The sequence below is a fragment of the Prunus avium genome, chromosome 2 (genome assembly GCF_965620075.1).
Source record: "Prunus avium chromosome 2, drPruAviu1.hap1.1, whole genome shotgun sequence".
In the NCBI taxonomy this organism is placed as follows: domain Eukaryota; kingdom Viridiplantae; phylum Streptophyta; class Magnoliopsida; order Rosales; family Rosaceae; genus Prunus; species Prunus avium.
The window spans coordinates 37,032,020-37,057,270 of NC_142285.1; the positions used below are offsets into that span (position 1 = coordinate 37,032,020).

The window sequence follows — 25,251 nt, forward strand, 5'->3', positions numbered from 1 at the left end:
AAATTATTAGAAAAGATTAAGCTTTAAAAACCCAAATTATAGAAACAATTAAATTAAAACATCTGTTCTTAGATATTACCACTCACTAAAAAATTAACAATATTTTACTTGTCACTTACTGTTTCTTATTTTATTTTTATTTTATTTTTTGGGTATTAATATTATTGAGGCATGTGCAACAAGGGGAAATTGGTAGAGGTCTGAAAAGCCAATGTGGTGCAGATTGATTGCTCAAAACAAGGCATGGGAGTGGCGGTTGAGGTTGCAATTTGCAAATGGGTTCATGAGAATGAGACACGAGATTTTTAATCAGCAAAAAACATGACCTTAAACAGGTTGGGTTTCTATCAAATGGAGTGATAACAATGTGGGGACATTAATTGCTTGACATCCTAATCAGAGTTTGGGCTTCATCAGGAGGATAAATCTAGCCCAATGATTTGCTAAATATAAAAGATAAAAAATAAAATTATGTCAGCAACAACTTCATCAGAAAAGTATTTCCTAAAAAGAAAAGAGTGGTGCTAAATGAACCCTAAAAATAACTGAGTACACCCTACTATCAAATTATTTATTAAATTACTAATTTATCATAATATAAAATTACCAAAAAGGATATTTTGAATTATGAAATAAATGTAATTTTAATAAGTACACCCTACTCACCATATTCAACTCTACTCAAACATAAACAAAAAACCCTACTCCAAAAACTCTGTTATTTCCTTTTATTGACAATAAAAAGATTAAAAAACCTCCAAATACCAAGCGAGTTCATACGTGCTTACTTGGAATTGAAACTGGAATTCGGTAATTGTGTATTGAAATTCTAAAAAATTGAAGAAAAAACCAAATTCAATTTGGGTGAAAACTAAGAAAATAAAGATTGAAACTTTTGGGATTTGAGTTGAAGAATCTGCTTAACTGGGAAAAATAGATAGAAACCCTATTCCATTATGTGGTTGAGCAAGGTACATGTGCTAATTCATTCAAACTCGAATAAGGGAAAGTGATGTAGAGAGAATTCAAACTCGAACCCGGTAAACATCATTTATTCAATAAAAGAACCACATTGCGCTCTTGATTTGTTCGCCAATGGAGTTTAGCCCAGTAAAAAGGGGCATCGACTTGCAAACTAGTGATCTCAAGTTCAAATCCGAACGGCAACGTGGCGTGTGTGTGAGAACCCCCTCCCTTTATACTTTAGACCATCGTTTTTACTTTTTTTTTAAACTGCTTCGAAGGTGCAAACTGAGCTATTGCCTTCTTGATTTATTAAACAAAACTCGTCGTGCATTATCTCAATATTTAGAGAGTGCATTTTGTGCATCGCTAGATGCAAATAGAGTTGCCCAATTTTTATACAACTTGTGTTTGTATATTTTTTCAGTTTTCCACTGAATACTTATGAGTGCCTAAAAAGAAAATCATTGGGTTTTGCCTCTCCCACTCCTCCACAGCAGAACCAAAACCACTGATGTTGAGGCTAAGCGTACGCCAACAAGTAGATATGAACCATACTCTAGTCAACCATGGCACTCAAAACTTATGACATCCTTAGCGGACCATGTCTACAGCAGAGCTACTCAAACTCCCCTAGGCTCAACGAACACGGACGTAGTCCTTGGAGGCACAGTAAAACATCCTGCGGAAGCGTTGTACGTAGATCTCTTGACAATTTCATCAGTTGACATTACCTAGACAAAGTTTATGTTAAAGATCTATAAGAAAACAAATCAAGGAAGTCTACATTTGAAGCAACTTCAAATGATATGAACTCAGCGAGTAGATATGAGCTGGAAGAAAGAAACAATATGAAAATAACAGCCTTAACCTCAACACGTGAGTGATTTACCTGCTTAGGATGCAATTGGAGAGTACGAGCCTGAAGAGAAGGACTTGCAAATGACACCTCAGTTGGACATGCATTGACGATAACCACAATGTATGAGTAGCTGTGCAGCACAAATGTTTATAAATGAATTATTCTACCGATCATTGGCATCATAAAAAGAAAAAAAATTAAGGTTTGAGATTATTGATACTGACATTGGATCCAGCTGAGATAACCCTGGCACTCCTTCATGACCATCTTCAATGCTCATTACTATGACTCCAGGGACCAGTGAAGGGCCAGTATTGTGGAAACGTACCCGTTCCTGGAAAATTGAATATTATGTATTAAAACTTGGGGAGTGAATTTGGTTTGTTGTCCCTTAGTGTTTGCATTCTCAGAGCATTTTCTGCTCATAATCTTCTGCTGTTATACAACAAGTATGTGTATACTTTTCCTTCAATTTCAATTCCAGGATAAAAACTTATTACTTTTGTATTAGAACATAAGTGTGTGTACAAGGCCTCTCACCTGAATAGCATTTGCCGTCCTCAAACGGAAAAGTGGCGAAGAGTACCTAATACGTAACAAATTTGAGAAATTTTCCACAGCAGTGATGATGTGACTCTTCTGAGGCTTAAAGGATGGATCTGCTAATCTTGACTTGAATCTGAAACAAAGAAACAGAACCAGAAATTATTAATGGACACAGTATACCAGTCACTCTAAAGGGTCTGATGCCAGACACACCATTAGCAAGGGTTTCTGCATCAAATGTCAACCTCACTAAGAGATATACAGGATCAAATGATGTGGAAATACATGAGTGCTTACAGCGGCCAGCTCTTTTCATTTTTCTCTTTTGGAGGAAGGCCAACACCCCAATTGTTAGAACTATAAGTGAAGTCCAGCCTGAGAATCATACCAACCAAATGTAATATATGAGAAGGACGGATACATGTTACAGCTGGCATTCATTACTCGATTAGAAAATATGACAAAGGAGTGGGATTCTACTTAACACGGAAAGCATCCAACTTGAAACTTGGAAGTAGTATTATGATGGAGATCATATACTCATTCTAGAAGTTAAAAATATGATTGCCCATTTTAATTTTATGTAAAAATCATAATTTAGATAGGAACTTGAGAACTAGAAGTTGACCTATTGAACCAATCACCAGAATTGTACGAGTCACGATCAAGTGATTTCGACCGCAGTATCTCATCGCCGGAGTGGAAAAATGGTATTCCCTAAAATTAGGAAATCATTTAAATAATGATTGATCATACAATATACCAGAAAATTGATTATAGAAAAACTCATTATTAAACATATAAATAATGCTAACAGCCTGCTGATATTGACCTCAGAAAATCACAGTCCCAACTAAGGTTAGTCAAGCTTGCTGAAAATGGTCAACTAATGAAGTTGGAATATATTTCATTTGGGGGTACTATACTAAGTGTCAATGCAAGTTCATTCTACTTGAAACAAATGTTAAAATTTGGATCTCTCCGTTACTCACACGGAAAACAAAGACTCGGTAGTTCTTCATCCATTATTTATACCGCGTATAGGAGATGGTATTCAATCCATCATTATCCATAAGAGGCTGTTCCCCCAAAATGACCTGAATTTAAGAAACGTCTTGTAACCAATAATAAGGATAAAAAGACAAACTCGCCAGCCTTTCATAAGTATCACTTTATAGTACACTACAGACACTTCATAGCCTATAGTCAACGCAATTGTGTAAAACAAAATCATATAGAGAAAAATGAAAATGTACATGAATTTGTATTTAATTAACTTTTAATAGCATTTAAAACCTGTGCTAGTGCTATTATACTTGTCGCCAAATGATTTATCCTGCATCTCTCCTCTACAGAAATTGCCATTGGAGTCTACAAGTAATGCATTGAGTCAGATCAGAAATTAAAAATCTGAAGTAAAATAAATGCTGTAGAAGTACATTGATCATACCTTCAGACTCACTATGTCAAACAGAGTTTCATTGTCATGAGCCGAAACATAATTGATCTGGAAAACAATCCAAGTAGTCAATGGTATGATTTTTCCATGTTAATAAACATCAGAGTACCTTTAAAACATCAATATGAGCAAATACATTAACATGGATGATCCTAATGTTGATATCTATTTGGAGGGACGTACGAAGAGAGAACATTGATGATCCTAATGTTGATTCTTTCCATCATCTTTAGAGAGTACCCTTTGATGAAACTCTCAATGCCATGAGGTATTTTTTCACTTTCCTTATCTCAAACTATCTAAATATTGGATTGGACTCTGGATTCACTAAAAATTCATCTAACATCCCTAGTCTCCAGGGTTCCTTAACTATCTCATTGGATCCTCAGGGTTTCCATTTCTCACCGGCTAGTATCGAAATGACATTAGGACTTGCTAAGCCCACTTGACCGCTGGCACTCGCCTATTGATCTCAAATCACACATTCACTAAATCGGTTGAGGGTATAAAAAAATGGCTCAAACAACATCAAGTATATTCAAACAGGTGATCATAGACACAAAATCGCAAGAACTAAAGTCATGAATTCGGATGTGGATCCTTACAGTTTCAGTAGGACATAAAGTATATGCTACAGGTGTCCCACCATATGTCAATACTTCTGATCCTTTTACCTGCAGAAATCAACATATATAAATGCCAAGGTAGTTCATTTTCAGCTATAGCATCAACAGAAACGAATGGTATGGTGTAACTGTGTTAGAAACAAATCTTTCAGCTAAAAATCACACTAGAACAAGGAGCTTCTGTGTGAATGGTAGGAATTCATTGCTGATGCGAGATTAATGGATTGTATGAGTTATTCCAGGCTAAAATTAAATAATTAAAAAAATGGATTGTGGCATACAGCCATATTCAGCAATAGTTGCTGCAATCTATGATTTATGGGAAGAGACATTGAAGATTAGACAAGAGGTCAAAACAAAAGAAGAAGTTGTTCATCAAATCGTAGATATCAAAATGAATTAGCTCTCTTGTAGCAGAGAAATCTTCCAAGCTTAGATCACAAGATTATAAGCTAATTAAATTTTGTCCAGTTATCCATTGTTCCCAAAAGCAGGGCCAGACCTGGGTTTTTGGAGGCAAAGTGCAAGTTTAGATATTAGACAATATACTGCAACAGACTTATCCTCTGGAATTAATGTATACCTCTTTCCCTTCACAATTGGTTAGAACAAAGTCCCTCAGATTTGCAGCCATGCCAACCTGAATTACCATACATGAATTAGATATAATCACATAAGAAAAAAAGGAATTATGGCTTACAACGACTTCTGCAATATCACCCAAAGGAAGAAAACAAGATATGGATCCATATGTCATTTAAATAGTTACATAAAGGTAGACAAAATAAAACTTCAAAGAGATGAGAAATGACATGAAAAAGAAACTTCAAAGTACCCATCCACAGAGAACTTCGTTTCTGACTGAAAGTTCTTATCCCCCAGTGGAAGAAACCTATCAGTTCTTGTCTGCTAATGCAGCAGATTCCAACAATACAGCATTGTTGCCATCTAACAGATTTTCGTGATTGATTTGTACAATGGACTAAGAAAATAATGGAGTCCAGTGTCTGGTCAAAAAGAAAACGCTAGAAATATGAGAATGCACCAGGATGAGATACCTGAATATGATCCTTTGATTCAGCAAGCATGTGTTCTGCAACAGCTTCTGGACCATGATCGTGACCATTAGGCTACAGAAGCAAGAATAAATCTACTAACTATTAGTACTGAAACAATGATATATTCTACACAAGAAAGCACTTTTCCTCATAATAAGATTCAAAAGTGTAGTAATATGCATATTACTACTTCAGTTATACAAGTTACAACAAAAGATGTAAGAATAGAGTGACGCTCTTTTTCCATATATGTTGATCATGCTAACTACACCTCACCTTATCCTCGTCTTGAGTCACCCACTCTATCCATACATGCATATAGAGTATATTCATGCAACTTAGCACACGTTAGCAAGAAACCAATATTAAATTTGAAGCAGTCTTTATATACCTGCAAGAGTAGTCCAGTCACAAATCCTTGCTGAAGAGGATGGCCAAATGGAGATCCACCAAGTATCGCATCCCGTATTCGATCATTAAAACTAATGGATTCCCAAAACACAGGTAATAAGAATACTTGACATAATAAGGCAATTCTCTCTAGATAAACCAACACATAGCTATAGGCACCAGGCAGTGAGAAAAAGAAGAAGGGAAACGCTAGTATATATAATTCCCACTGAATTCACATTTGACTAAGACAAGCCATTCCAGTACAAGGTTGAAGTTAAACCAAGGTACCTATCTATTTCTGTGTATCTTCTGAATATTTGGATAAGGAGAGAAATAAATCAAAAAAGGAAAACAATCCCATTTCCTAGTTCCAACACAGTAAGGAAAACAAATGTTACTCCATTAAAAGGAAAAGGAAAAATGGTACCTCCCGATTCCAGTTCCATGAATGTTGATCTGCGAGGCATTTATTCCGCGCCCATTGTTGGCAACTTCACCAAAATCCCATCCTTCACCATATCTTGATAAAAGGGGTAAAAAGGGAACATTGAGCCAAAATCATGCTAAATATTCAGGAACAATAAACCAAACAACAGGTACATAAAAAAATTCAAGCACCAATTTCCATAGCCACAATAATAGAAAGTGTCTTAAATGAAAATATTGAGTAGCTCGAAACTTACATGTAGATACTTGAACCATCAACTCCATCCCTTTCCTTTGTTAGGCTGCAGAGTGCATCTTTTGCTTTCACCTGTGCACAAATTAGTATCTTTAGGCCCATGGCTATTGCACATCCACTCATTGCACCATGTAACTGGCTTATTAGAGTAAAATACCATTGTTCTTCTCATTATATGACCCATAAGATCAAACCGGAACCCATCAACCTGCCAAAATAGTCAGATGATTAATCATTTCAGAATCTCCCGTTAAAACTTAAAAGGATAAAAGTTCAAACCTTTTACAATCCAATAATAAATCAGTACACATTATACATATGAAAAAAATAATAATTCATGCTGACCAGGGATAAAAGAGTTTTCATTTCAAATGTGACTATGAGAAGCTGCTTTGAGGTATTTAAGACACCATTTGACGAGTAAACTCTCACCTTATAATCAACTGCCCAGTGCAATAGATCATCAACAATTAAGCGCTCAACCATAAAATGCTCACTAGCAGTGTTGTTCACACATGTACTATGCTCAATAAAGCCATCTGCATTTCTTCTCAAGTAGTATCCTGGAACAATCTGTAAATAAACTTAAAATCACAACAGAAGAATGGACAAACCAATCAGGAAGACATATAAGACATGACAGCAGTCTATATGGCATCTAATGACAAATCACGACCTTATCAAGAACAGAATTATCATCAACGGGCCCACTACCATGCAAGTGATTGTAAACAACGTCCAAGACAACGCGAAGGCCAAAACGGTTAAGCGCCTGCAACCAGCAACCAATACAACCTTTTTCCCATTATTTTTCACCCAATTAAACAGGAGGCATACAAGGGACCACTATAAGCAAAAAACAGGAAAGTCGGACGAAAATAGGGAGGGAGGGAAAGAGAAATTATTTTGTATCTCCTGAAAGACAGCAAGTCAATGAAATTCGAAAATGAGAGAATACAGAGCCAGTTAGGAAAACAGAAGCAAAACTTAAATTGACTGCGCATTCCATAACTTAATTATCTACACAAGAAGCATTAAACACAAGATTCTTGGCACAGTTAGTGAAGTGAAAACACAATATCCAGACCTGAACCATCTTCCTAAACTCAATTGCACGGTATGTACCATTTGCATTACTTGCATAGCTTCCTTTAGGGACCCCCCAGAGAACAGGGTTGTACCTTCAAAAGACAGAATGAAAAATAAAGATCAAGCCAAAAAGTAGCTTAAATTGACAATGAAAAACAAACTGGCAGGAGCATACCCCCAATTATACCCATCATCATTTTGGATAGCTGTAATTAGAGCTTGTTGCTCATCTGAATCTGAAGGAAACTTTTCAAGCACCTCAGGATCTGGCCATATGTCATACAGAGGAATGGTTACAAGACAATTTAACTACTTTAAGCCCAACCACATTATTTCCGCAACACCAATCTATACACGGATAACTCATACATCATATTCTGCTTGGTATCAACATCAATGCGAAAGGACCCTTTCCATTTGAACTTGTTTTCCCATGATGTGAGAACCCCTGAATGGGAGCCGGCTCCACTCATGTCCCACATGCTTATCTATAATTCTTAATTATATATCTCAGCGCATTTTCTCTATGACTTCAAATAGAGCTAGATCCGGCATAGACTTGTTATTCTTTTCGGGATCCACAGACACATGCATACATACATACAAACTGTATATAAACATTACTCAGCCACATGTATGTATTTCTATAAGAAATCACCAACTACAACAAATTCAAAGAAATTCTCAAGAGAGAGAGAAGAAGAAGAAGAAGAATAAAGAAGCACGAGTACTGAAAATAATTCAACTTTGCAGTAATAATGAACTTTTCCAGGCTGGAAAGCTTATCTACAGCCAAAAAAGAACATTGTTTTATCTATTTTTAAGTGTAGGGATTGAGAGAGAACAATGAATTCCCTTACCTACACTTTTCCAGTTCTCCTTCTCATCAGCAACACCTGCAAATTGGAAGGCTGGCAGTAGATGAACATGAGTTATACCAGCATTTGATAATTTCTTCAAATGAATTGCACCCGCTGAGTCCTTCAAGCATTTAAATACATACTGTTAATCGGTAAACTCTCATAGAATTTACTTTTCCTTTCATCCATCGTGTAAGATCTACATGAAACTGAATAACTAGAATGCTTACACAACACCAATCAGATGAAACAAGCTTGTTCAAGATACACAAACAAAGGAAACTAAGCATGACCAGTTCTGGTGTGCAAAGTTTATCCACTAGACAATCATTCATGAAAATGTTTCTTTACATTTTAATTCCTATACCTATGTTTTTAATTAGTATACTTCAGGTATACTTGGGTAACACCCCTCTTAATACAGAAAATTTCATATCTTCTAGGAACTACATTTGTCAATCATCAGGGCAGAATAACAGAATTACCTGCAAAGTGAAGGCAAGATATCCACCACGAAATTCAGGATGCACAGCCTGGTCACTGGCACTGTAATGGCAACTCAGTATATTAAAATGAATGTAAACCTACAGAGTTCATTCAATACCAAAACGATAATCATATGTGGAGAAACGAACACATATTACTCATTAAAAGTTAAACATAACATATATCAATAGAGATCTCTTTCTAGAAAATTGGCTGAAAGTGGCATCATATTTCTTTTTGTCGCAAAGTGGCCTTATATAGATCCCCGGATTTATGTTGCATCGGAGCAGAGAAGGGGAGAGAGAGAGGTTTGGAAGTGATACAGCATAAAACTTGACACCAGACGTCTCTTTCACCAACAACTCTTCTATGTAGCTAAACACAACTTGAAATCCTATAATGTGTAATCTTTAAGTTGTTTTATGATTTTCAAAAATAATTTCTAAAAGTAAGAATTGAAGCTGAGTTCATAAATACTATAAATCACATGAAAACTAGTAATTACCTGAAATCTCTTATGTGCAACTCATAAATACTTATGTCGGAAAAAGAAAGTATATCAGGTTTCTCATCTACCAAATTATCCCATCCTTCAGGTTTTATATTATCAGAATCAAGATTGACCAACAATGTCCGCCTGCCATCTGATGAGAGCCTGCTACAACAAAAATTAAAAAATATTAAATCATGGGAAATATCGATGTGCAGGCATATAAATCAATGTCCATGACTAATTACATACTAGCGGATAGCAGTGCTGCATAACCTTAGAATATGAAAACACCTTAGGTATTATAGGATAACTGTTGGCTAAATGAGACAACCAGCATACCCTCTCGCATATGGATCGTTTGCATAGCATTTTTCAATTCTCAAGGTGCTAGGATGATATACAGACACTTCATACTCGTAATAGCAGCCTTCCCAACTTTTTGGTCCTTTAGTACTCCAAACGCCATTAAATTCCTCAAGTTGCACTACTTCTAGGGAACTCCCACCTGATGGATCCCTATAAATGCAAACACATACTTCCTGCTTTGAAAAAACAAATGATTGCTTAAGTAAGTAGGACCGAGAGAGCATTAGTGAAAACCTTATAAAATATAAGATACCTGAGCCGTAGGCGCCCAAAGGTAAAGTGACACTGATTGTTTTGAATAAAGTGCACCAAGGGGACCATTATATGAGAACAAGTCATCTAGGATACCAGGTAATTGCAGACCAGTAGCATCACTGCACCTTCCATCAGCTGTATAACATGAAAACAGATCAACCATATATTCACTGGCTGGAAATTAAGCAACTGCAATTGAACTTTTATATTGATCAAGATGCGCACAAATCACACACAAGGTAGTGACTCTATGTTCTGTTATAAAAGTGTTAGAAATGGTGAGTTTTATGTATTTCAGCACTCTCCATCACATGTAGGCCTCAACACTCCCCTCATGTGTAAGGCTACAGATCGAAATTTGAAAACAGACGGTAATAATCAGTGTTCTTTTTTTTTTTTGCCATTTTGTAAGACTTAGGAAGACAATTGCTAATCTAATTGTGCATTTATCATAACTGACTGGCAGAGAACAAATGCAACAACGTTCTTACAATTGAAAGTAGCAACAGCCAATTGGCATTTGAGAAGAGGTTTGGCGTCCAAATCAGGGGGCACATTAAAAGCTCTGTAATCTTTGATATGAGGAAATTTTTCTTTCACCTAACAACAATCATTTTGATACATGGTCAGTTCTAAGAAGTGTTCAACTTATCAAGAAGTTACATTAGGCAAAAACCAGCAATAAGATGGTACATGCAAGCAAACCACAAACGACCAACCACAACAACCATTGATAGGTCCAAAATAAAATTAAAATGAACACTACTTCAACAGAAAACATAACGTCTTACATTTTCTGGAAGCCCGTGTTTATCTTCTTCAAGCTTAACTTTTACATCCTCACCTGTTAGCAAAGAAGTCTCATCATACTTGATTCTTAGATTTGAAATAATTATGATTCACTACTGAGTAAGAGTTGGTAAAGTCCTTACCTAGAATTCCATCACTTGTAAGAGATAAAGCAGCAGTTTTACTGGCCAATAAATAGCAGGAACCATTTCCAACATACACATTCCAAGCAATAATTGATTCACTAACCCAGAATGCCCTTGAATACAAGAAGCTACCCTGCAACCCACCGATCATAACTTAGCACGAACAGCGAAAAAGATCAACCTCCATGGTATGGCCATATCATAATTCAATTTACCATTTTAATCATTCACTCTCTAACCATAATGTCAGTGACTCCAACCACAACAGTAAAAAAGTTTAATCCTTTAATTAAAACCCACAACAAATTCAAATTTATTCATCTTCTGTTTCTTCAAATTGGCCATTTTTTAACTACTTGGGTTCCAATAATGAAGTGCACTTCAAATTTCTTGTCTTTTGGTACCAAATTTCAATGCAACATTAGCTTCCAAAAAGCATGGAAAACACTTTGGAAAATCTCAACAGGTTTTGGGAGCGAGAGCAGAAACCTGAGAGGTCGAAGCGGACTCCTCTGCAGACATGGATAAGGAGGAGGCCGAGCACTGCAAATTGGGTTTTCTGAAAACCTTGGCGGAATGGAGTGGAAGTGGGAGAAAGGGTTTCACTTTGGAGGTGAAACGGCGCCGTAGAGAAGATGAAGGGCACGTGGCGCCGCGTCGACGAGGGAAATGGCAGTTGACAGTTGGAGCAGTTGGTGACGGGTAAAGAAGAAATGGAGAGGTATATAAAGGCATTGGTTTTCCTTCAGAGAAAGAGTCTGTGTGAACCTCTGAATTGTGCTGGCTTTCAGATCATTTCTGTTTGCTCTACCCACTAAAAATTTATTCTTTGATTTTCTTCTTCTCTCTTCTGTAGTCAGTTTTATTCTAAATTACCGTTGATTGGCTATTTAAGAGTGGAGCTAACCAAAATGACAAAGTGTTCTTTCCAAAAAAGAAAAAAACAAATTGCTACTCACCTTCTTCCCGACTAACTGTTATATAATGTTATCCTTGAATTAATATTTCACCAAGATGACAATTTTTTTTTTTCGGGACTAACCAAAACGACAACTTACAACTCAAAAGAAAACATAGAACTGCGTGGCAGCCCAACCTCATTTGCCAAGGTGGGTAGAATGGGATTCATTCCCATCGTAGATGACTCCTTTGTTTACTTACACGGTAGAATGAACGTGGGGTCACAACAAATCTGATTCTTGATTCCTGACATTGAAAAGATTTGCGTGGGATGGGAAAGGGATGAAAGGGAATCAAATTTTTCTTGCCAAAAAATACCCCTCACAAATAATTTTTTTCATGTGAAAAATTGTTGTCCTTGGAAATAAAACATATTTTGTTTAAGGGCATTTTCTTAATCAAAATGTTTTTTTTTCATCCTGATTCATGATGGATAGTTTTAATTGGAATGCATGATTCATATTCTTGGTTAACTTGATTCATGCTTATCTCGATTTTTGATTAGTAAACATGTCAATAAGTTATGATTAAGATTGAATGTCAATGTAACATACAGTGATGATGGATTGTAACTCACAGGTACAGAACCAGAATTTAATGGTTGGAGAGACCATAAACTTAGATTTTATTATTTTTCTTATTATCTCCCTCCATATGTTATATATTCCTAAAATTGGGGGATCAGGGCCTGATCAAGGCCTCTCTCCACTCCTGGAAATACAGTGGATGGATTGAAAGAAAACAAAAATAGATAGACAAGAATATAACTTGTTATTAAAGTTGGATTATTATGAGAATATAATAACTAATGAATTGTAGAGAAAAGTATGCAAATGAGGTGAGTGACGACAATAATGCCACTTAAGATCAAATTTAGACAAGACTGACATACAATAGTGAGGACTTAGGAGGGATGGATAATAAGGCCCGAATTTTAAGAAAAATACAAATAAAAAGCGATTTTGTCAATTACCAAAATGCACTTCACCTTCCACACCATGGTTGTGGCTTAAGCTCCCATGCCAGACCCTACTTAGAGCATTTCCAAGGGAGTATGCAAATGAAATAGGTAATATTGTACTATAACAACCTAGGTGGCATGTTGCCAACGCATTCGCCTCATGAAAAAAGTTGGCCACCCCAAGAGACTATGCAATGTAAGTGTACAAATTGGGCCAATTTGTTCACTTTGAAGTACGCAATATTGACTTGTTGGGTAGAGTAGGTATATTTTGCTTACCCATTTGCCTCTTTCCTTGGAGCATGAAAATACTAATGTGGCTAGGCAAATGAGGTTTGCCTAATCTTTTGGAGATGATCTTAGCCGTGACACAACAATGTTGTAAATGTGTCCAAAAGTTGTGGGGCCTAATTGTCAAATTCCTCACTCAGCATGTGCCTTCATGATTATCATATGGCTCGATGGTTCAAGGTTCAAACTAAAGAAAGCAACATCCACAAACTTTTACTTCCCTTTAATTTTTATTGACTTGTTGCATTAAGTCTAAACCAAGTCTAAACCAACCCTAAACCCTATATTCTTGAATAATTCCAGTTGAACTTGGTCTTTATTTGCTATTACAACTAGTTTAATTACCAACTGAACCGTTTGCATCATAAATCTAATTAGATGCCTTTGGTGGGATTATGGCAGACACTCACAATCAAGTTGTATGTTTGGTGTCCATGCTTCACAAAAAGCAAAATCTCTGGGAGATTTGTGATCATTTGTCATGCTCATATCTTCCATCATTATGCTACTTTGATTTGATGTACCAAGAAAAGCAAAAGTGAGATGAAATAGCATGAGCACAATTATGGCTTTTAATTGAACAATACCATCTTTCTGAAATTTGGTTACTGTAATTTGATCTCCCATTAATTTCACATCAACTACAGAATTTAGAGCAGCTAAATGCTGAAAGAGATATAGATTCAAGTCTCCATCCAACATATATATGCTAAATCAAACAAGTTAGGATTTTTCATTCCTAAGACTGGCTGGTGTTTGAAACAATTTTCAAACTGAGGCATTGTGGCCATCCATTTCATGCTGCTACCTTTGAATGTGTGACAGTGTGAAAAAGATGGGCAGCCTTAGAAAATCATGTAACTAAAAAGCAAAAAAGCAGTTTTGGTCAACGCAGAAGAAGCTTTTGGTACTTGGTGATGGGTGAAGAATCAGAACCAGGCTCATCACAGTGCACCAGGCTTCTCTTGTTGCTGAAACAGCTAATGTTACTGCTAATGCAAGAGTCTTGGGGCAGAAGCCGCTGCCGCGTTGGAGGAAAGATTGCAACCGGTGGAATCTCAATGGATTTGAGCTGGGGAGGAGGGTGCTGCCACTGAGGCAGAGGTCCAGCCAGGAGAAGATTTTGAAGGAGCGGTCCGGCTTCGATTACTGCTTGCAGTAGCTTCCCCTTCTCTGGCAATACTAATGGCTTCTCAGCTGCCAATTTTGATGCAGCTTGTGGTTGTGGCGACAATGGTGGTGGGATCATAATTCGGTCTGCATTTGGTGATGCAGTGATGGTTTCATCAGAGTCAGAAGAGGCAAAATGTTTGTTGTTTGAGTCCCTGCCTTTTGATTCAATTTCCTCATTTTGTGCAGCAACTACTTCTTGATCTTGTTGTTTTTGCTGTTTTTGCAGCTCTTGTTGGAGCATGAGCTTGTCCAAAACTAGCCTTTGGCATTTTGCTTGAGCCTCATCTCTCTCTTGGAGGGTTCTGCTTAGGAGATCTTTGAGCTGAACAAGTTCTTCTTCTCTCTTCGCAATCTTCTCCTTTGCTGACAAAATTGCTGTCTCAAGCTCCAAGGTTGTGTACAGAAGAGAATGCTTCAACTCTTGTATCCCCTGCAGCCAATTCAAGAAAATAAATTAGACATGTTCACACAAGAAACTAGCAGAAAGGGCCAATTGGGTCTTTTTCAACTTGAGAAAACAGAATTTCAGAAACTTGACAAGAATCAAATACCTCTTCCTGATAGCAAAGTTCCCAAGGACTGCACTGAACTTCCATTAGTTGCAAGGATTCAAATGGCAGAGGCAGAGGCTAAGGCAAAATGTTGGTGGTGGCTTACAAGTAGTTGGTTTCTGCTCCCTTTCCTTGGTTTTTCTCTCCTTATCTTTCTCTTCATTCATATGAGATATGAAGGTTGAACAAAACACAAAAGGCCAAAAGCATTTATAGAAAGGTCAATTGCGCGCCAAGTGCATTCTTTGTACCCTATAAAATGCACACGAGGACTGAAAATTTTGTAGAAGGGAATCTGAAATCTGCAGTGAGACACAAGTCTTCATCAGCTACACCTTTTACCTTATCTCAGCCGCGCATGATACGTGCACATGCATATTTTTACCGAAGAGCGATGTAACACATAACACGTTTATTGGTTCTATTTTAAACTACACTTCTCTTAAAGAGGTGGCATTTTAACGAAAATATTGCAAGTTTACATGTGACGGATGTGATGGATTTCATAGAGATGAATGTCACGCTTAGCTTAGTTGTCGATTACATTACTATTCATTTATCACATCTTTCACAAGAATACGAAATCGCTACTTTTTAAAAGATAAACAGTAAATACTATATTAGCTTTATTATTCCATGAACCTAAATTTATGTCTGGTATAGAACACCACCTTCTCGAATTAAACAACAAAAAGAAAAAAGTCATATTTGATGAATGATTAAAGCCATTTGATTTATAACCCTTTTTTTCCCTTTATATTATAAGCTCAAGTGTTCTTTTTGACTCTTGAGGATAAAAATGTATAAATGGTTGCTATGTTTCATTTGGCCGCCCCCCTTTGCTCAAACTTTGATTCCACTAATTGGTAATAGTAACCAAATAAAGAAATTGCGGCTCTAAAAACATACAATTTTTTTCTGGATTAGGTTGTGTTTGTTTTATATATATAGTAAATATTATTTTATAACTTTTGATGATTGTATTTTTCGGAGAATACTAGAAACCCTATATTTTATTCCTCCCTAAAAAAAGCTCATAAAATTGTTCTGAACATATCATTAAAGTAATGTATAAGATTAAAAGTATCCTAATTGGACTCGAGCGCATTCTACAAATTTCAACGTTCTAAATTTGGATTTTCATTGCATACTATTTCAATATAATTTAAGGGGTTGTTAGGAGCAATAGTCCCTGAATTATAACCCAATTTGCATATGTGATTTGCGAGTAATTGCACATACTCGAAATTGATTTTAAATCTTATACATAATCAGAGTAACATAAAGGTTTTTTTCTCATTACCCTTGAGAAAATGTTGATCAAGAAATGCAAAATGCGACGCACCAATATCATATGGGTGGTATGTGTGTAGAATTGAAATGAAATCTTCACAAAATTGGCAAAGGAGATAATGGTAGGGTCTTTAGGGTAAAAAATTAAATTTATCCAGTGATGAAAGGATTAAAATGAACATGAAAATGTGTTGATCATTGATTCAGATTTTTGAACTGGATACATGGGAAGATTTGTCCAAACAATGCTTTGCGTGTGGGTCCTCCCAACGTCTAAATGCCATGATGAGTCCACCATCTCCAATTCTTCATGCTTCAAAACACATTCACATGCACAAATGCAATTATATATTCAAAACCAAATATAAATAAAAACTCAAGTGGGCTCTCGTGTGGTGCAATTAAAATGTGACACATCATAGGATAGGAAAAAATGAATATTTTCTTCCCTTTCTCCATTTTTAGAGAGCATGACTTCACTCGTATGGATTTGATGCAATCTTAATTCACTTTTCCACCTGCTTTTGTCACTTGAGCAAATCTTAATCCTAGTTCTAATCGTGATATACAATTTATGTTGTTCGCCTTTCTTTTTCTTTTCTTGTAAGTTATGATATGATAATCTTATGAGAACATATAAACGTTTTGTTTCGCTCGGTTTATTGTTAATTAATTTTACATTAAACGATACACGTTAACACGATACGAAAACCAAAAATCTTAACTTCAACATGTGGACATGAGAAAACTAGCGAGGTCCAACTAGTCAAAGGGTACTCACAATTCCAATCTGTTTCAAAGTTTGTTGTCAAAACGAGTAGCTTTTTTTGGTTTTGCTTCAAGTTGGGTGATTTGTTTAGAGTTTCTTTTTTCTAGTTTCGTTCGTGCAAGAACGCGGATTGGAGTTGTCAAAGGGTGATTGATCATGATGTAAGAAAAAGAAAGGAATCGACCTCTTTTGTCACTTGCTTTGCTTCAAAAAGATCTTTTGCATGTGATTAGAGCGATCGGTGCTGTGGGGTCCAGCCCTTCACATTCTCATAATTGGATCATAACATCAACTTATTCAAGATTAGTCCACATCATCAGAATATTATATAAACAAAGGAAAGAAAAAAGAAAAATAAATCATAACCACCAGTGATTGGATGAATGGTAAGAACAAGGTACTGCAAAGGAAAATTTACTAAAATCATGAGATCAGAGAAATAATAACATTTTCCCCTTCACAAAGCAACCACTAAAATGATGGAGTATTACAACTAAAATTCGACATGTATCAGGTTCAGCATTCTAAACCAACATCTGCTCATGATATCAAGAGAAACTAGATCAGCATGGAACTTTACAAGTTTAGAAGCACTTACAAAAGAAATGCTCATTCACACTTATTTATTTGTGATTCAATAAACATATCATTTCTAGAGTTGGACTTAAGTTGGAGCTTCTTTTTAAACTAAAACATCGAAGAATCGAGGCGATTTCTTCAATAAGCTCTCGCATGTGAACATTTTTAACGTACAACAACTTAGGTAATTTGGTAAGAACAAAGTACTGCAATGATGGAGTAATACAGCAATTGGATTGAGCATTCTAAACCAACATCTGCTGATGATATTAAGAGAAACTAGATCAGCATGAAACTTTACAAGTTTAGAAGCATTTATCCTAAAAAGAGAGTAATTTTATATCACAAGACTATATCAGAAGGCACAAAGACAGGGGACGACAATTACGTGTTTGCTTTTTATGTTACCAACAGAATGTAGTGCCAAGTTGAGAATAACTGACTCAGAAATCTCTCCGCATCTTCACTTTAATAGAAATTTCCTTGTAGGACGTGATCTTCCCAGCTGCTCGGCGCAGTGGCCTTGTAGATGATCTTCGACATTCCTGACCTTCAGATCTTGGGGCACTGTATCCTTCATCCTCTTTTTCCACTGAAGAACATGTTGGACCACTTTCATGAACCACATTATCACATAGAGAGACAGGAAATTTGTCGCCGTTGGTCTCAAACAAGTCTTCAGTTGCTTCCCGTTCTTCAGTTTTAAACCTTGCAGACTGCCTTGTCAAACGTCTATTAGGAAACCATAAAGGATTTTGTAAATATAGTGAAAACTTACTGAAAATATATACTTGCTTAAAACAATCAAACATACACCAACAAACCTTTTGTTGTCAGGCTTCTCCTTAGCTTGGACTGCTTCAATAGTAGGAGTTTCTTTTTCTAGTAATGAACATGTTGGACCACTTTCATGAACCACGTTATCAAGTGGAGGAGAGACAGGAAATTTGTTACCGTTGGTTTCAAACAATTCTTCAGTTGCCTCCCGTTCTTCAGTTTTAAACCTCGCAGATTGCCTTGTCAAACGTCTATTAGGAAACCATAAAGAACTTGTAAATAAAGTGAAAACCTACTGAAAGTATATACTTGCTCAAAGCAATCAGACATACATCAACAAACCTTTTGTTGCCAGGCTTCTCTTTAGCTTGGATTGCTTCAATAGTAGGATCTTTTTTTTCCACTAATGAACATATTGGACCACTTTCATGAACCAAATTATCACATAGAGGAGAGACAGGAACTTTTTCACCATTGGTACCATTGGTCTCAAACAAATCTTCAGTTTTAAACCTTGCAGACTGCCTTCTCAAAAGTCTATTATGAAACCATAAAGCATGTGTAAATAAAGTGAAATCCCACTGAAAACTTGTACTTGCATAAAGTAATCAAACATAAACATAAACAAACAAACCTTTTGCTGTCAGCCTTCGCTTTAACTTGGACTACTTCAACGGTAGGAGTGCCCAAAGCTGCATGCAAATAAATAGGTGAAAAATGTTAGCACAGTATCAAGATCCCAGAAAACAATGAGACGCCAAGTTAGTATTTACGCCGATTGTTTGGTTGTCGTTCCCTTTTGGTACAAGGCCCATTCTCCTTGTCTGCTTGCAAGGACTCCCCTGCCTCAGCATACTTAGCTGAATATACCTAAGGGTAGTGAAAGGAAATATGTAAACAATATATAGGTCAATGAAAACTTTCAAAGTTTAATTAAGAAACCACACAGGCATCTGCAAAGTACCTCATTTTCTGTATTTTGGCATGTTCCTCTTTTCTCTCTCTCCTAGGAACACAGGGGTTTACAATTCAATAACAAAGTCTATAACCTTACAAAACTGACTAAAGTCTTAAGTAGATAAACTGACCTCAGCCTCCAGTTTTCTCACTTTGAGCAAACCATTTCTGCATGCAAGTTCGTGCTGGAGTGCCTTTAACTGAAAAGTAAAAATAGATAATTGTTAATTCATGCTAATTCACTTGAATTTAAAATAGAAAGTGAAGGCATACACTATTCAGACTTCATCAGCAGAAACTTGACTTACCCTATCTTTACCTGAACTGAGTTCCTGCAAAATCGAAGTAGAAAACCAATTCTAAAATCAGTTGATGAAATTACCAGGCATCTTGGTAGATTTGAACAATCAACAACTAAAATGTGCAAAAAGTACCCCTAACATCTGGCTATTTGCTTGGGCAAGTTGCAAATTCTGTTGCTGTACTTTTTGCAGATTGATTCTCAAGCTCTGTAACTCTATTCTGCTCAATTCAATGATTTTGCTTCCAAATAGAATTAAGGAAACTGACGAAGCAAAACATGCCAAACCAGATTAGGAATATCAATCAGAGAAATACACAATAATTAAAATAGATAGCCAAGGATACTTTCTGTCAGCAAGCAGTTTCATCAGTGTCCTATTTTCCTGTGGATTTAGCAAAACCAAAGTAAGCTAAACCAACTACATCATCAACTTATTTAGATATAGGGATTATGACAGATGCAACTAAGAATGTACCTTCTGTAGATTGTCAACGTACTCTTTATTTGTAAGTGAGTCAAATTGCTGCTTCACCTGTTGGATTGCTGGTTTAGGCTGCTGATGCTGCAAGTTGCTTATATCAGAAAGCCTCTTCCTCGAGGTACTTCCAATTGAAGATCCCTTTGCTATTTTCCCTCCTTTTACCTTGTTATCTACACCAAATACCTCTGTCATTTTCAGCAAAGCCTAACCTTGCAAAAAGCCCAATCCATAATTGGATACCATGAAATCAAAGAAGAAGTAGACGAGAATTCCCAAATAATGGAAAGCTCCCCCGACTAAATCAAGTAGCTACACTAGCTAGCTGCAGTTAAAAAAGTCTTCTTTTCCTACATTTTCTCAGTAATCAAACAGAGCTTATCTCAAACTCCAACAAATTTCCACTAGATTCTACACAAATGAACCCTAGAAAACCTCGATAGCTCCAAACGATTCTCAGAACTTCAACAAATCCTAGCCCTATGAATCCCAACCAGCACAAGAATTCGCAGTTGCAGTTTGTCACTAACCGTAACCTTCAAACATTAATTGTTAATCAAGAAATGAAGCTATACCGCAAAATCCAACGCTTATTCATGTTGATACACAAACACTAGCAGAAGATCGTTCTTCAAATAACCTAAAAAGGACTAAAACCGAAAAAAAGAAGTACAAATACAAATAGCTCAAAGAAAATCATAATCGGAGAAATTTACCTCCAGCACCGCTTTCTGTGTCACGAACGATGAGACCTTCCATCGTGAAACCCGAGCTGAAGCCCTAATCTCTCTTTCTTTCTCTCTAAAATCTCATTTCTTGCGACTGTGAGATGTGAAGGAAAAGAAACGCCGTCGTTGGACTGTATTGGAAATTGAATCAGGAGGGAAAGAGAGAGACTGTGGGAAGAGTAAATTCGTAACTATGTTGTGATAGGCTCGGGACACCTACGGCTTTCCGAAGCTAAAATCAGCCTCGGAGGACCCGAACTCAAATCAAATCGGGCCAATAGCCCAAAACAATCCAATTGGGCCCAACTCAATTCCATTTGTTAAGACCTAGCCCAAAAAAGAAAATACCCAATTTGTCAACCCAAATAAATAAAAAATGTGACAAGTATCATTGTATGTCTAGGGAAGAGGTTTGCTAAGAACAGTTATCCACTATTTCTAGCGAAATGTTAATTGTTGATGCATGTGAACCTCATTCTGTGATTTGTATACCACTAAAGTTAGTATCAACAGTACTTAATAACAATGAGCAGATCTTTGCTTGCGAAGAAAGTTTCCATGACATCGTTCGTAGCGTGTTATTATATAGGGAAGAGGTTTGCTTAGAAATATCATTGTATGTGTAAAGTTAGTATTATACAAATATCATTGTTTGTCTAATGTAAGGAAGAGGTTTGCTTAGAACACTCGTCGATTATTTCTAGTCAACTATTAATAATTGATGCATATGAATCATATTATATGATCAGCATATCACGAAAGTTAGTATTAATAGTACTTAATGATAATGAGCGAGTCTTTTCTTGCGAAGAAAGTTTCCATGACTTCGTCCGCAGCGGGTTATTATACTGACGTGGTGAGTCTAATCACTTTAATTAAGAACATTATCTCATATAATTATTTTCCAATGACAATGAGGTGTGTTACGTAGGTACAATGGATGAGGGGAATACGGGCAAGGCATATGTGACACATGTTTTGATCTTATAAGTCTAACCGTGGGCCATGCAACCATAACTCAAAATTTGACTCTTGTGGGTTTTATCTTATGGACAAAGTCGGAAGCGTAAGTTTGATTCTTGTGGCCCTACCCCTACGCATTATGCAACATATCACAAGCCTACATTTCTTGCTTTCCTCGTTGGTTTAGAATCTTTCCACTTCAAAAGAGCCAAGAATTCATCATAAAATGCTTCTATTCCCTTCCTTTTTTTCTTTTTATCAACTTACAATTATCTAATTAATAACCAATCGGATGCAAGCTTTCTTGTTCCTCCTTTTCTTTGATTTGATTTTTTTGTTGTGTTTTATTATAATTTTGACTCGAAAAGTATTTTCTTATCTCCTTATTTCATGTGAAAGAAAAAGCTTTATGAGTCATGCAAAATTTTGCAAAGCATGGAAACACGCCTAATTTTATTCGACTTTCTTTGTGTTAACACAATGGATTGCACTTTTCTTTCTATCAAGACAAATAATACAAGTAGACGATTACGCACAACTTTGCACATTCTTTTTATCCCAAACGCAATTTGCAGGTCTCTTTCTCTGATGAAACCCAATTGGTATTCATACAATAGAATAGACATTGTATAGATCAAGTTGGAGTACGTATCAAGATATATGTATACAAAGTTTTAACTTTGCACTTACAAAAAGAAATGTGCATTCCTCCCGTTACAGTCCTTTCCGTTTATTTATTTGTTATTCAATGATATATTAATTTTAGGAGAGAAACTTATTCGTAAGCGGACATTACTGTGGCGGTATTCCAAATCAATCACGTATTGTCATACGTTTTAACTTTCCCACGTGAGAGTGCAGGATTGACTTGGAATACCTTTACGATGACATCTCCCATTGCATGAAAATTCTACTCCATTTCTAGACTTGAACTTAAGTTGAAGCTTTTATATATATAAAACTTAAATAACATTAGGCGTGTTTCCATGCTTTGGGGCATTTTTTTTTTATGGTGCTTTTAAGTAATCAAGAACATCTTTGGCAGTGTGTAGTAGAAGGAATTAAAAGTGTTTATGGATTATAAAACAAACACCTTTCATATGCTTATTCACGAAGAAACCTTAAAGCATTTCCCAAACAAACCTTAAACATTATCTTTCTTCTTGAATATATATATATAAAGAGTTTCAGTTGAGAGATCCTTACGCAATATATTTTAATGATCCGAATTGTCTAGTTTTCAAGTCTTTACTTATAGATCATTATCGCAAAAATTCAAGCAAATTAAAAACCATTAAGGCAGATGTTGGAATCAACAAAATAGACGAACACGGTACTTCAACAAAAGGCTATAATAACAATCATCTATTTGAGTGGTCAAATAATTTCGGATTCAAGTGATTTGTTTGCATAAATAATCTTTGAGAAAATATGTAAAACCTAAACGATTTGAATCTTTGAAATACAATACGTGATGGACCCTATAAAAACATCTCTCAAATAAGCTATATATCCACCATGCAATAAGGCTGCATTTACTTGTCATTGTTGACATAATTAACTTATTGTTAGTCCTATATTGATCACACGCATATCATCATCAACTAATTGAGACAATTACTACATTTCAACGACTGTGAGTTTATAATAATTTCAAAAGCTTGCATTGTCATATGAGTGGCAATGAGTCAACATATACTGCCCACTACACTAGAGTAGTGATGATGTAACCTTAATTCGTACGTGACTTTATTAATGTCACATCCTCAAAATCGTTGTGTTTCAAATTACTATATACTGTCATTGAGTTGAAGTTTTTCACATTTTATGAACATTTGGAATTAAAACAATCCAAACAACTTAGTTCATATCTGGACGTTCGGACATTATTACCATAGGGATGTCATTGTAAACAGTGGCGGATCCAGGAATTTCCTCTTTGGGGGTCAACGTTTAAAATCTCACAATTTTTTTTTAGACAAATCTTTTGTTTTTCATTCTTTTCTGTCTTTTTTTTTTCTATCTCACATTAATTTATCATTAAACACATTTAATATAAATATAAAATTAACTCAAATACTCAAAATCGCCTCAATTCATTTTTAAAAACCCAATAAACAACAAATAATATTATCATAAAAAAGTTAAAATTGAAAGCTTCATCATCTTACAAAGTTTATGTGTATATCAATCTCACAAAAACAAATAAGTACACAGCTTAATTAAAATAAACACAAATAAATCCAAGTTACAACTTAGTAAAAAAAAAAGATACATTCTCAGTTTCAATGGTCCATATTTCTCTTTTGTAATATTTCTACATGCTGATTGGAACTTGGAACAGGAGAGCCACTTCTGCAAGTCTGCCACTTCAGCTTTCAAGGAAGCCATCTCCTCAGTTAGCGCTGCACACTCACGTGTCCTCGCTTTTTCAGCACCATCATTTTCCTCCCACTTGCGTTGCGTTTCTCAACCCAACTGAAAGAGAAGACAAAAAAAAAAACAAAAAAAAAAAAAGAAAAAGAAGAACAGAACAGAAAGTGAATAAGGAGGAGGAAAAAAAATAGAACTCAACTGAAAGAGAAGACCAAAAAAAAAAAAAAAAAAGAAGAACATAACATAAAGTGAATAAGGAGGAGGAAAAAAAATAGAACAGAACTAAAATCTAAACCCAACTGAAAGCTCTTATAATAACCCAACTGAAAACTTCTCAAAAATTTCAACCCTTGAAATCTATATTTGATATTTCACGATCTAACTTCTTTCGATGATGGATAGGATACGGCCAGTTGAAAGCTCAATCAATTTCAATGAACTAACCTGTTTTGAAAACTCTAATGAGAGAGAGAGGAGGGAGATGAGGTTTTTTTAATTATTATTTTGTAAGTAAATTTGGTTATTTCCCTTCAATGAAGCTAATGAATTACTTTTGTATGAAAGGGGGGGAATTATCGGGGGGAAAGCAGCAGCAAGCTGCGTTTTCTTTTTTTTCTTTTTTCAAAAAACCTGTGAAGAAACGACGTCGTTTTGATGTTGAGCGACCCAAAAAAAAACTTAATTAGAACGACGTCGTTTTGACGTCCAGCGAACAAAAAAAAAGGGAAGGCGCGCGCTGCGCGCTGGGCACAAGGCAGCTGCACTGCCCTTCTTCTCCAGCTGCACACAAGTTGCCTCTTTGGGGCATTTCGTCGAACACCTTGCAAGGGTCAAGATTGGCTGCTCTAATGGAGGATTTCAGAGATTGCAGGGGTCAATTGACTACCCTTGCTCCTCTGTGGATCCGCCCCTGATTGTAAATATAAAGAAACACATGGCGTCCGCAAGGTACTTTTAAAAGAGCGATGGAATTAATTTACGTTTTTATATAACACGATCATGAATTATTAATTGGTTG

At 36.0% G+C, this 25,251-nt stretch overlaps 3 protein-coding genes and 1 long non-coding RNA gene across 12 annotated transcripts; all 4 read right to left on the reverse strand.

Moving 5' to 3' along the window:
* Positions 1–1,271: 1,271 nt before the first annotated feature.
* On the reverse strand, positions 1,272–12,022 carry LDA (limit dextrinase). Of its 8 annotated transcripts, none has more exons than XM_088248895.1 (28): positions 11,563–12,020; positions 11,071–11,206; positions 10,930–10,982; positions 10,630–10,738; positions 10,137–10,273; positions 9,857–10,056; positions 9,530–9,679; positions 9,024–9,084; positions 8,539–8,659; positions 7,854–7,944; positions 7,677–7,770; positions 7,266–7,361; positions 7,022–7,162; positions 6,747–6,797; positions 6,591–6,661; positions 6,335–6,427; positions 5,906–5,996; positions 5,502–5,561; positions 5,040–5,096; positions 4,436–4,504; positions 3,822–3,878; positions 3,668–3,742; positions 3,000–3,088; positions 2,669–2,746; positions 2,366–2,504; positions 2,050–2,159; positions 1,856–1,955; positions 1,272–1,697 (listed from the first exon to the last, which is right to left on the reverse strand). In XM_088248895.1, exons 1-28 carry the CDS (start codon positions 11,806–11,808, stop codon positions 1,587–1,589), a joined length of 2,886 nt encoding a protein of 961 aa, XP_088105021.1. In that variant the 5' UTR covers positions 11,809–12,020; the 3' UTR covers positions 1,272–1,586. The 8 variants fall into 8 exon arrangements, 6 of the variants coding, with proteins under 6 accessions (XP_088105021.1, XP_088105019.1, XP_088105020.1 ...); XM_088248893.1 differs by having other exon boundaries at positions 5,502–5,606; XM_088248894.1 differs by having other exon boundaries at positions 5,515–5,586; positions 11,563–12,019.
* A 1,927-nt stretch (positions 12,023–13,949) lies between these two features.
* On the reverse strand, positions 13,950–15,310 carry LOC110765496 (uncharacterized). Its single transcript, XM_021968629.2, has 2 exons — positions 15,010–15,310; positions 13,950–14,888 (listed from the first exon to the last, which is right to left on the reverse strand). Exons 1-2 carry the CDS (start codon positions 15,052–15,054, stop codon positions 14,172–14,174), a joined length of 762 nt encoding a protein of 253 aa, XP_021824321.1. The 5' UTR covers positions 15,055–15,310; the 3' UTR covers positions 13,950–14,171.
* A 2,473-nt stretch (positions 15,311–17,783) lies between these two features.
* Positions 17,784–21,077, reverse strand: LOC110765491 (SHUGOSHIN 2). Of its 2 annotated transcripts, none has more exons than XM_021968625.2 (12): positions 20,883–21,077; positions 20,164–20,373; positions 20,033–20,070; positions 19,819–19,927; positions 19,693–19,716; positions 19,516–19,584; positions 19,392–19,433; positions 19,201–19,297; positions 19,062–19,119; positions 18,770–18,964; positions 18,475–18,678; positions 17,784–18,382 (listed from the first exon to the last, which is right to left on the reverse strand). In XM_021968625.2, the coding sequence occupies exons 2-12, from the start codon at positions 20,359–20,361 to the stop codon at positions 18,094–18,096; spliced, it is 1,323 nt and encodes a 440-aa protein (XP_021824317.1). In that variant the 5' UTR covers positions 20,362–20,373; positions 20,883–21,077; the 3' UTR covers positions 17,784–18,093. The 2 variants fall into 2 exon arrangements, with proteins under 2 accessions (XP_021824317.1, XP_021824316.1); XM_021968624.2 differs by having other exon boundaries at positions 20,164–20,339; positions 20,883–21,075.
* Positions 21,078–24,057: 2,980 nt separating this feature from the next.
* On the reverse strand, positions 24,058–25,251 carry LOC148296961 (uncharacterized). Its single transcript, XR_015834059.1, has 2 exons — positions 24,678–25,251; positions 24,058–24,335 (listed from the first exon to the last, which is right to left on the reverse strand). It is a non-coding gene; the product is annotated as an uncharacterized LOC148296961 (long non-coding RNA).